This window comes from Dendrobates tinctorius, unplaced genomic scaffold (genome assembly GCF_039654945.1).
Source record: "Dendrobates tinctorius isolate UK_male_01 unplaced genomic scaffold, ASM3965494v1 ptg000069l, whole genome shotgun sequence".
In the NCBI taxonomy this organism is placed as follows: Eukaryota; Metazoa; Chordata; class Amphibia; order Anura; family Dendrobatidae; genus Dendrobates; species Dendrobates tinctorius.
Window position 1 is genome coordinate 8,542,239 of NW_027361737.1, and position 12,659 is coordinate 8,554,897.

Genomic DNA, 12,659 nt, shown 5'->3' on the forward strand with positions numbered 1-12,659 from the left:
TACCAGAGTTGCTTGTTTATTAGCCAATATTAGGTCAAGGTTCTCCTGTGGCATGATGTTTTGTAATTTGCCTTTATAGCGTGGATCCTGGATGCTGGCCAACCAGTAGTCGTCATCGTTCATCATTTTGGCAATGCGTGGGTCCCTTTTTAGGATCTGCAAGGCATAATCTGACATGTGGGCCAATGTTCCCGGTGTCAATGATGCACTGCGAGTGCTGGTTGGAGGAGCACTTTCTGGCAAATCCACATCCCTCCAGTCACGCACAAACCCTGTACCAGACCTTGCCACGCCAACATTTTCACTTGCCCCACGAGATGCATCCTCCTCCCCTAAGTAATCATCCCCATCATCCTCCTCCTCCTCCTCTTCTTCCTCCACCACGTCCAGGAGAGGTCCCTGAGCAGACAATGGCTGAATGTCATCAAGGATTCCCTCCTCCTCTTCCTCCTCATCAACATTGGCTGCAGACGCCTGCTCCTTAAGGTGCGTCAAAGTTTGCATGAGCAGACGCATAAGTGGGACGCTCATGCTTAGGATGGCGTCGTCTGCGCTTACCAGCCATGTGCATTCCTCAAAACACTGAAGGACTTTGCAGAGGTCTTTCAGCTTCGACCACTGCACACCTGTCAACTCCATGGCTGCTCTCAAAGTGCCTGGCCGTGTATCCTCCCACAAATGCATTATGGCCTGCCTCTGCTCGCACAGCCGCTCCACCATGTGCAGGGTGGAGTTCTACCTTGTTGCAATGTCGATAATGAGGCGGTGGTTGGGAAGGTGGAGCAATCGCTGCAGCTTCTGCATACGAACGGAGTGTACAGGCGACCGGCAGATGTGCGCGCACAGTCTTCGCACCTTCTGGAGCAGGGCTGTTAACTCCGGATAATTTTTGAGGAAGCACTGCACCACCAGGTTCAAGGTTTGAGCCAAGCAAGGTATATGGCTGAGTTTTGAAAGGGCTATGGCTGCCACAAAATTACGGCCGTTATCACTAACTACCTTGCCTGCCTCAAGATGTACACTGCCCAGCCATGACTCAGTTTGTCGCTTCAAGTACTCGGCCAGCACCTCGGCGGTGTGTCTGTTGCCCAAACACATCATCTGCAACACAGCCTGCTGACGCTTTCCACTAGCTGCTCGATAGGGGGACACATCTTGTGCAACAGTGGCAGCTGCAGATGGAGTGCTCGTACGACTGCGCTCTGTGGACGAGCTTTCGCTTCTGGAGGAGGAGGAGGAGGAGGGTCGAACGCCTACAGCCAACTGTTTCCTATACCGTGGGCTAGGCAGCACTGTACCACCACCGCTGTCCCCTGTGGACCCTGCATCCACCACATTAACCCAGTGCGCAGTGATGGACACGTAACGGCCCTGGCCATGCCGACTGGACCATGCATCAGTTGTGAGGTGCACCTTTCCGCTCACTGACTGCTTGAGTGCATGGACAATGCGGTCTTTCACATGATGGTGGAGGGCTGGGATGGCTTTGCGAGAGAAGAAGTGGCAACTGGGTAGGTCATAGTGTGGTACTGCATAGGCCATGAGTTCGCGGAAAGCTGTGCTTTCCACCAACCGAAAGGGCATCATCTCAAACGAGATTAGTTTGGCAATGTGGGCGTTCAAACCCAGTGTACGCGGATGAGAGACTGAGTACTTTCTTGACCTACTCATAGTGTCTGGGAGGGTGAGCTGGACTTGAGAGCTGCATATGGTGGAAGTAGCGGTGGACAGGGCGGACTGAGAGAGGGTTGATGATGGTGATGGAGTTGGTGTTCTTTCTGATGGCCTAGAATCAGTCTTTCGTTGATATAACAGTGGGAATCCCTGACTGCTGTGGCCTTGCAACGACAACTCAACATTTGCTGCTGTGCTAACCGGTGGGCTTACAGTGGGGGAAACAATGTAGCGTTGCTGACTACCTTCGTTGTGATCAGTTGCACATGTGGCACTTGAGGTTTGGTGTTGTGTCCACGCTTGCAAGTGCATGCTGGTTAAATGTCTAAGCATGCAACTGGTATTCAAATTTTTCAGATTTTTCCCTCGGCTAAAGGTCTTTGCGCACTTCTTACAGATAACCTTGGCCTGATCATGAGGATTTTGGTCAAAAAAGTGCCACACTGCACTCTTCCTACTTTGGCAGACATTTTGCAGCCTAGCACGCTGTGATCTTTTGACCCTCTGGACAAGCTGTCCAGCAACTCTTTTGATGTTTGGAACCTGTCTTTGGAGTGCTCCGGGCCTGCCAGATAACAGCTGTTGCGATGTCGATGTCTGCTGTGGATGCTCCTCATCTGAGCTATTGGAAGCAGCACCCTCTTCACCCAATGGATGCCAATCTGGGTCAACAACTGGGTCATCCATCACCTCCTCTTCTATGTCATGTGCACCTTCCTCTGTGTCACCATGTATGGTGGTATAGTGTGCGGGAAGGGGCACCTGAGTCTCATCAGGGTCAGAATCTGGCTCTGTACACTGCGAGGACAATGTAGTGCTCTGAGTGAATGTACCAGCAGAATCATCCATCAGCGGCTGTGCATCAGTGCACTCCATGTCAGATTCATCTTGGCCTGGGTAATTCACCATTTCACTTGATAATCCAGGCATGGTATGTGAAAACAGCTCCATGGAGTAATCAGTAGTATGGCCTGCGTCATCCTTCAATCTTGGTTGGGGTGAAGGACACAAGGAAAGGTGTGGTTCATGAACATGAGCCTCCAATGACGACTCAGTGCTTTTACTTTTTACAATTGAAGAAGAGGAGGCGATAGAGCTGGAGGCTGAGTCAGCAATGTAAGACAAAACTTTTTCCTGATGCTCTGCCTTTAAAAGCGGTTTGCCAACTCCTAGAAAACTAAGCGTTCGAGGCCTTATGTAGCCAGACAATGACGCAGGGTCAGCACCTCATGCATTCGGTCCTATTTTGCTCTTGCCACTACCATCAGATCCACCACCAACACCATCATTACCAGCTGCCAACCCCCACCCAATTCCACGGCCTCTTCCACCAGCCTTCCTCATTTTTGGTAGAAATGTAGACAAAATCCAACAAACTATATAGTAATGTAAAACAAGGTACAAGGTGTCTATAGGACAGGGGAGTTTTAGAATTTCTGCACACACTTGTGGACAGTGGACACATGTGGATTGTGTGAGGCCCACTGATATCTGAGCGCTATGTGACACGCTCGATGGCACAGCTGCCTGTGACCAAAGTGACGAGAGGATAATGGAGATTTTGAATCTCTGCGTACACTTTTGGACACTGGACACTTGTGGATTGTGTGAGGCCCACTGATATCTGAGCGCTATGTGACACGCTCGATGGCACAGCTGCCTGAGACCAAAGTGACGAGAGGATAATGGAGATTTTGAATCTCTGCGTACACTTTTGGACACTGGACACTTGTGGATTGTGTGAGGCCCACTGATATCTGAGCGCTATGTGACACGCTCGATGGCACAGCTGCCTGTGACCAAAGTGACGAGAGGATAATGGAGATTTTGAATCTCTGCGTACACTTTTGGACACTGGACACTTGTGGATTGTGTGAGGCCCACTGATATCTGAGCGCTATGTGACACGCTCGATGGCACAGCTGCCTGTGACCAAAGTGACGAGAGGATAATGGAGATTTTGAATCTCTGCGTACACTTTTGGACACTGGACACTTGTGGATTGTGTGAGGCCCACTGATATCTGAGCGCTATGTGACACGCTCGATGGCACAGCTGCCTGTGACCAAAGTGACGAGAGGATAATGGAGATTTTGAATCTCTGCGTACACTTTTGGACACTGGACACTTGTGGATGGTGTGAGGCCCACTGATATCTGAGCGCTATGTGACACGCTCGATGGCACAGCTGCCTGTGACCAAAGTGACGAGAGGATAATGGAGATTTTGAATCTCTGCGTAAACGTTTGGACACTGGACACTTGTGGATGGTGTGAGGCCCACTGATATCTGAGCGCTATGTGACACGCTCGATGGCACAGCTGCCTGTGACCAAAGTGACGAGAGGATAATGGAGATTTTGAATCTCTGCGTACACTTTTGGACACTGGACACTTGTGGATGGTGTGAGGCCCACTGATATCTGAGCGCTATGTGACACGCTCGATGGCACAGCTGCCTGTGACCAAAGTGACGAGAGGACAATGGAGATTTTGAATCTCTGCGTACACTTTTGGACACTGGACACTTGTGGATTGTGTGAGGCCCACTGATATCTGAGCGCTATGTGACACACTCGATGGCACAGCTGCCTGTGACCAAAGTGACGAGAGGATAATGGAGATTTTGAATCTCTGCGTACACTTTTGGACACTGGACACTTGTGTATGGTGTGAGGCCCACTGATATCTGAGCGCTATGTGACACGCTCGATGGCACAGCTGCCTGTGACCAAAGTGATGAGAGGATAATGGAGATTTTGAATCTCTGCGTACACTTTTGGACACTGGACACTTGTGGATTGTGTGAGGCCCACTGATATCTGAGCGCTATGTGACACGCTCGATGGCACAGCTGCCTGTGACCAAAGTGACGAGAGGATAATGGAGATTTTGAATCTCTGCGTACACTTTTGGACACTGGACACTTGTGGATTGTGTGAGGCCCACTGATATCTGAGCGCTATGTGACACGCTCGATGGCACAGCTGCCTGTGACCAAAGTGACGAGAGGATAATGGAGATTTTGAATCTCTGCGTACACTTTTGGACACTGGACACTTGTGGATGGTGTGAGGCCCACTGATATCTGAGCGCTATGTGACACGCTCGATGGCACAGCTGCCTGTGACCAAAGTGACGAGAGGATAATGGAGATTTTGAATCTCTGCGTCCACTTTTGGACACTGGACACTTGTGGATGGTGTGAGGCCCACTGATATCTGAGCGCTATGTGACACGCTCGATGGCACAGCTGCCTGTGACCAAAGTGACGAGAGGATAATGGAGATTTTGAATCTCTGCGTACACTTTTGGACACTGGACACTTGTGGATGGTGTGAGGCCCACTGATATCTGAGCGCTATGTGACACGCTCGATGGCACAGCTGCCTGTGACCAAGGTGACGAGAGGACAATGGAGATTTTGAATCTCTGCGTACACTTTTGGACACTGGACACTTGTGGATTGTGTGAGGCCCACTGATATCTGAGCGCTATGTGACACACTCGATGGCACAGCTGCCTGTGACCAAAGTGACGAGAGGATAATGGAGATTTTGAATCTCTGCGTACACTTTTGGACACTGGACACTTGTGTATGGTGTGAGGCCCACTGATATCTGAGCGCTATGTGACACGCTCGATGGCACAGCTGCCTGTGACCAAAGTGACGAGAGGATAATGGAGATTTTGAATCTCTGCGTACACTTTTGGACACTGGACACTTGTGGATTGTGTGAGGCCCACTGATATCTGAGCGCTATGTGACACGCTCGATGGCACAGCTGCCTGTGACCAAAGTGACGAGAGGATAATGGAGATTTTGAATCTCTGCGTACACTTTTGGACACTGGACACTTGTGGATTGTGTGAGGCCCACTGATATCTGAGCGCTATGTGACACGCTCGATGGCACAGCTGCCTGTGACCAAAGTGACGAGAGGATAATGGAGATTTTGAATCTCTGCGTACACTTTTGGACACTGGACACTTGTGTATGGTGTGAGGCCCACTGATATCTGAGCGCTATGTGACACGCTCGATGGCACAGCTGCCTGTGACCAAAGTGACGAGAGGATAATGGAGATTTTGAATCTCTGCGTACACTTTTGGACACTGGACACTTGTGGATGGTGTGAGGCCCACTGATATCTGAGCGCTATGTGACACGCTCGATGGCACAGCTGCCTGTGACCAAAGTGACGAGAGGATAATGGAGATTTTGAATCTCTGCGTACACTTTTGGACACTGGACACTTGTGGATGGTGTGAGGCCCACTGATATCTGAGCGCTATGTGACACGCTCGATGGCACAGCTGCCTGTGACCAAAGTGACGAGAGGATAATGGAGATTTTGAATCTCTGCGTACACTTTTGGACACTGGACACTTGTGGATGGTGTGAGGCCCACTGATATCTGAGCGCTATGTGACACGCTCGATGGCACAGCTGCCTGTGACCAAAGTGACGAGAGGATAATGGAGATTTTGAATCTCTGCGTACACTTTTGGACACTGGACACTTGTGGATTGTGTGAGGCCCACTGATATCTGAGCGCTATGTGACACGCTCGATGGCACAGCTGCCTGTTACCAAAGTGACGAGAGGATAATGGAGATTTTGAATCTCTGCGTACACTTTTGGACACTGGACACTTGTGGATGGTGTGAGGCCCACTGATATCTGAGCGCTATGTGACACGCTCGATGGCACAGCTGCCTGTGACCAAAGTGACGAGAGGATAATGGAGATTTTGAATCTCTGCGTACACTTTTGGACACTGGACACTTGTGGATGGTGTGAGGCCCACTGATATCTGAGCGCTATGTGACACGCTCGATGGCACAGCTGCCTGTGACCAAAGTGACGAGAGGATAATGGAGATTTTGAATCTCTGCGTACACTTTTGGACACTGGACACTTGTGGATGGTGTGAGGCCCACTGATATCTGAGTGCTATGTGACACGCTCGATGGCACAACTGCCTGTGACCAAAGTGACGAGAGGATAATGGAGATTTTGAATCTCTGCGTACACTTTTGGACACTGGACACTTGTGGATGGTGTGAGGCCCACTGATATCTGAGCGCTATGTGACACGCTCGATGGCACAGCTGCCTGTGACCAAAGTGACGAGAGGATAATGGAGATTTTGAATCTCTGCGTACACTTTTGGACACTGGACACTTGTGGATTGTGTGAGGCCCACTGATATCTGAGCGCTATGTGACACGCTCGATGGCACAGCTGCCTGTGACCAAAGTGACGAGAGGATAATGGAGATTTTGAATCTCTGCGTACACTTTTGGACACTGGACACTTGTGTATGGTGTGAGGCCCACTGATATCTGAGCGCTATGTGACACGCTCGATGGCACAGCTGCCTGTGACCAAAGTGACGAGAGGATAATGGAGATTTTGAATCTCTGCGTACACTTTTGGACACTGGACACTTGTGGATGGTGTGAGGCCCACTGATATCTGAGCGCTATGTGACACGCTCGATGGCACAGCTGCCTGTGACCAAAGTGACGAGAGGATAATGGAGATTTTGAATCTCTGCGTACACTTTTGGACACTGGACACTTGTGGATGGTGTGAGGCCCACTGATATCTGAGCGCTATGTGACACGCTCGATGGCACAGCTGCCTGTGACCAAAGTGACGAGAGGATAATGGAGATTTTGAATCTCTGCGTACACTTTTGGACACTGGACACTTGTGGATGGTGTGAGGCCCACTGATATCTGAGCGCTATGTGACACGCTCGATGGCACAGCTGCCTGTGACCAAAGTGACGAGAGGATAATGGAGATTTTGAATCTCTGCGTACACTTTTGGACACTGGACACTTGTGGATTGTGTGAGGCCCACTGATATCTGAGCGCTATGTGACACGCTCGATGGCACAGCTGCCTGTTACCAAAGTGACGAGAGGATAATGGAGATTTTGAATCTCTGCGTACACTTTTGGACACTGGACACTTGTGGATGGTGTGAGGCCCACTGATATCTGAGCGCTATGTGACACGCTCGATGGCACAGCTGCCTGTGACCAAAGTGACGAGAGGATAATGGAGATTTTGAATCTCTGCGTACACTTTTGGACACTGGACACTTGTGGATGGTGTGAGGCCCACTGATATCTGAGCGCTATGTGACACGCTCGATGGCACAGCTGCCTGTGACCAAAGTGACGAGAGGATAATGGAGATTTTGAATCTCTGCGTACACTTTTGGACACTGGACACTTGTGGATGGTGTGAGGCCCACTGATATCTGAGTGCTATGTGACACGCTCGATGGCACAACTGCCTGTGACCAAAGTGACGAGAGGATAATGGAGATTTTGAATCTCTGCGTACACTTTTGGACACTGGACACTTGTGGATGGTGTGAGGCCCACTGATATCTGAGCGCTATGTGACACGCTCGATGGCACAGCTGCCTGTGACCAAAGTGACGAGAGGATAAGGGAGATTGGATTGCTTTTAAAAAAGCAGTTTGCGGAGCAGTGGGTAAACAGCAATGCCAGCGTGTCAGGAAGCCTTAAAAGGCAGCCCAACAACCAACACCACTGATACACCACAATATAGCCTCCCCTTGCACTGCACACACAGTGACTTGTGTGTTGTGCAGGCCAAATCGCTAGCAGCAGAAGCAGTTTTTTTGTCTTCTTCCCTGCCTAACGCTCTCCCTACAGAATCATTAGCAACCTCTCCCTATACTAAGATCGGCATAAGTAAGATGGCGGTCGGCGTGCACACCCTTTTATACCCCCTGTGACGCCCACCAAAGCAAGCCAATCACTTGCATGCCCTTCTGAAAGATGGTGGTGACCCGTGCCTATGTCATCACGTTGCCCACAGTGTCCGTGGATCCTGATTGGCTGAAAAAGAGCGCAAAACAAACTTTTGAAACGTGACTTTGGCGCGTAAGTCGCCGACCTCGTGGCCGACCTCATCCTAGGGTCGGGTTTCGTTTTATGAAACCCGACTTTGCCAAAAGTCGGCGACTTTTGAATTTTTTCGACCCGTTTCGCTCAACTCTAGTGAGGGCCACTGATATCTGAGCGCTATGTCACAGGCTCGTTGGCACAGCTGTGACAAAAGTGACGAGAGGATAAGGGAGATTTTGAATTTCTGCACACACTTGTGGACACTGGACACTTTTGGATTGTGTGAGGCCCAATGAATATCTGAGCGCTATGTGACAGGCTCGATGGCACAGCTGTGACCAAAGTGACTAGAGGATAAGTTAGATTTTGAATTTCTGCACACACTTGTGGACACTGGACACTTTTGGATTGTGTGAGGCCCAATGAATATCTGAGCGCTATGTGACAGGCTCGATGGCACAGCTGTGACCAAAGTGACTAGAGGATAAGGGAGATTTTGAATTTCTGCAGACTCTTGTGGACACTGGACACTTTTGGATTGTGTGAGGCCCACTGATATCTGAGCACTATGTCACAGGCTCGATGGCACAGCTGTGACAAAAGTGATGAGAGGATAAGGGAGATTTTGAATTTCTGCACACACTTGTGGACACTGGACACTTTTGGATTGTGTGAGACCCAATGAATATCTGAGCGCTATGTGACAGGCTCGATGGCACAGCTGTGACCAAAGTGACTAGAGGATAAGGGAGATTTTGAATTTCTGCACACACTTGTGGACACTGGACACTTTTGGATTGTGTGAGGCCCAATGAATATCTGAGCGCTATGTGACAGGCTCGATGGCACAGCTGTGACCAAAGTGACTAGAGGATAAGGGAGATTTTGAATTTCTGCACACACTTGTGGACACTGGACACTTTTGGATTGTGTGAGGCCCAATGAATATCTGAGCGCTATGTGACAGGCTCGATGGCACAGCTGTGACCAAAGTTACTAGAGGATAAGGGAGATTTTGAATTTCTGCAGACACTTGTGGACACTGGACACTTTTGAATTGTGTGAGGGCCACTGATATCTGAACGCTATGTGACAGGCTCGATGGCACAGCTGTGACAAAAGTGACGAGAGGATAAGGGAGATTTTGAATTTCTGCAGACACTTGTGGACACTGGACACTTTTGGATTGTGTGAGGCCCACTGATATCTGAGCGCTATGTCAAAGGCTCGATGGCACATCTGTGACAAAAGTGACTAGAGGATAAGGGAGATTGGATTGCTTTTAAAAAAGCAGTTTGCAGAGCAGTGGGTAAACAGCAATGCCAGCCTGTCAGGAAGCCTTAAAAAGCAGCCCAACAACCAACACCACTGATACACCACAATATAGCCTCCCCTTGCACTGCACACACAGTGACTGGTGTGTTGTGCAGGCCAAATCGCTAGCAGCAGAAGCAGTTTTTTTTTCTTCTCAGCAGGACAAAAAAAAAAATTGGGATTGCTTTTAAAAAAGCAGTTTGCGGAGCAGTGGGTAAACAGCAATGCAGGAATGTCAGGAAGCCTTAGAAGGCAGCCCAACAACCAACACCACTGATACACCACTATATATGGCCTCCCCTTGCACTGCACACACAGTGACTGGTGTGTTGTACAGGCCAAATCGCTAGCAGCAGAAGCAGTTTTTTTTTCTTCTCAGCAGGACAAAAAAAAAAATTGGGATTGCTTTTAAAAAAGCAGTTTGTGGAGCAGTGGGTAAACAGCAATGCAGGAATGTCAGGAAGCCTTAGAAGGCAGCCCAACAACCAACACCACTGATACACCACTATATAGCCTCCCTTTGCACTGCACACACAGTGACTGGTGTGTTGTGCAGGCCAAATCGCTAGCAGCAGAAGCAGTTTTTTTGTCTTCTTCCCTGCCTACCGCTCTCCCTACAGAATCAGCAGCAACCTCTCCCTATACTGAGATCGGCAGAAGTAAGATGGCGGTCGGCGTGCACGCCCTTTTATACCCCCTGTGACGCCCACCAAAGCAAGCCAATCACTTGCATGCCCTTCTGAAAGATGGTGGTGACCCCTGCCTATGTCATCACGTTACCCACAGTGTCCGTGGATCCTGATTGGCTAAAAATGAGCGCAAAACAAACTTTTGAAACGCGACTTTGGCGCGTAAGTCGCCGACCTCGTGGCCGACCTCATCCTAGGGTCGGGTTTCGTTTCATGAAACCCGACTTTGCTAAAAGTCGGCGACTTTTGAAATTTTTCGACCCGTTTCGCTCTACTCTAATGCCAACATATTCATTTTTCTTTTTTACCTATTACTGTGCTAGAACTTGAGAATCATCTTGGAACTGCCTATCGTATGGTAACTAGTGATGAGCGAATATATTTGTTGCTCGAGTATACTTGCTCATCACTAAATTGGTAACCCTACTTATAACATGAGATTTGGGCTCCACATTTGAGAATTAATCTGCAGTACATTATCCAAACCATGATAGTAGTTAGAGGTTACCCGTAAAAAAGATGAATGAAACGTTGCTCCGTATTGTACTAAATTATCATTTATACCATAATATACACTGAAAACACGAGCTGTGCATGAAGGACCGTATTCTTCTGTTGGGTCTGTTATCTTGGCTCTATATAGTCTGCATGCAGCTCATGTCTTTAATTTATGAGTACTGAGACATTCTCTTCCTCTCTTGATTTTTTTTTTCCTTAGGGCTGTGGTGCATATTCAGGTAAATGATGTGAATGAATTTGCTCCTGTATTTAAGGAAAATACATATCGAGCAACTGTTACAGAGGGAAAAATATATGACAGTATTTTGCAAGTTGAAGCAATGGATGAAGATTGCTCACCCCAATACAGCCAGATCTGCAATTATGAGATTGTTACCGGTGACGTACCATTTGCAATAGACAGAAATGGTAAGTGTATTTAATGCATATAATTTTATGGTTTATGCCCATTTAAAAATATCTGCTGTATAAGAGGAACGACTCATTTTTAAAAATAACACAGTCATTTTTAAAGTTGGGCCAAAAAAACAAATGTCTCTGGGAAAAAGATAATTATAGAAAACATATTGGCCCACATTTACTAGTAATTTACTAATAAGAGAGGCTATTCGAGTGACGTGTGCCAAATTCATTAATAAATTTGGCCCATTTTCACATAACAGGCAGAAAATGTTCCCAGTACAGGGAATTTAGCAATTTGCACAATTTAGCTTTTTGCTATGCAGCTTGCAAATGCTGCGCTGAAGCTAGCTGGATCGCTGGATCTGGTCATGGCCAGCTTCAGTTCCCCTGCGCTCATTCGATGCTGCATTGAATAGTGCAGATTGGGCCAGCCACTCATCTGAACTGAAAATCATCAAGACTGAAGACAAACTTGAACCATTTAACCTCCTTGGCGGACGCAGCAATAATCAACAATATTTTTCTTAGAGCCTGTTTGGATATATTGGGATTTTGAGTCTGTTTACCTGAAAAATAAGTTCTGAAAAATGTAAATAATATTATTCAGCACAGATATGTGAATCTAGTTAATGCATGGTTTTTAAAAGGTGGTCAGTGATATAGAATAAGGTAGATCTCCATTCTATGGGTATCGTCATAAGGAGGTGTTATAATCCGATGTGTGTATGCAGTGGCATCCATGCCAAGAATCCAAAGCTCTCAGTTTCTGCTGTGAATTTCCTCTTTAAAAGGTTTCTGGGTGGCTTCAATTCCTGATATAAAATAATGTGAAATCAAATGGAGAACTACTGATGAAGAAGTCAGTGGTACTGCGAAACACGTAGAGTTTAGTGATGAGCGAGTATACTCGCTGCTCGGGTTGCTCACGTGCTCTCTGAGTATTTGGAACTGTATTTAGTTTCTGTCGCCGCAGCTGCATGATTTGCAGCTATTTGACAGCCTGAATACATGTGGAGATTGCCTGTTTGTTAGGGAATTCCCACGTGTCAAGTAGCCGTAAATCATGCAGCTGCGACAATAGAAACTAAATCTCCGAGCACTTCCAAATACTCGGAGATCACCCGAGCATGCTCGGGAAAACCAGACAAACGAGCATACACGCT

General features: G+C 48.1%; 1 protein-coding gene across 1 annotated transcript in view; it reads left to right on the plus strand.

Moving 5' to 3' along the window:
* Positions 1 to 12,659, plus strand: part of CLSTN2 (calsyntenin 2) — a 1,499,677-nt gene that overhangs the window by 1,052,758 nt on the left and 434,260 nt on the right. The window contains exon 4 of the mRNA XM_073581085.1: positions 11,294 to 11,502. Within this exon, the coding sequence (XP_073437186.1) occupies positions 11,294 to 11,502 (209 nt within the window). The remainder of the gene's footprint in view (positions 1 to 11,293; positions 11,503 to 12,659) is intronic.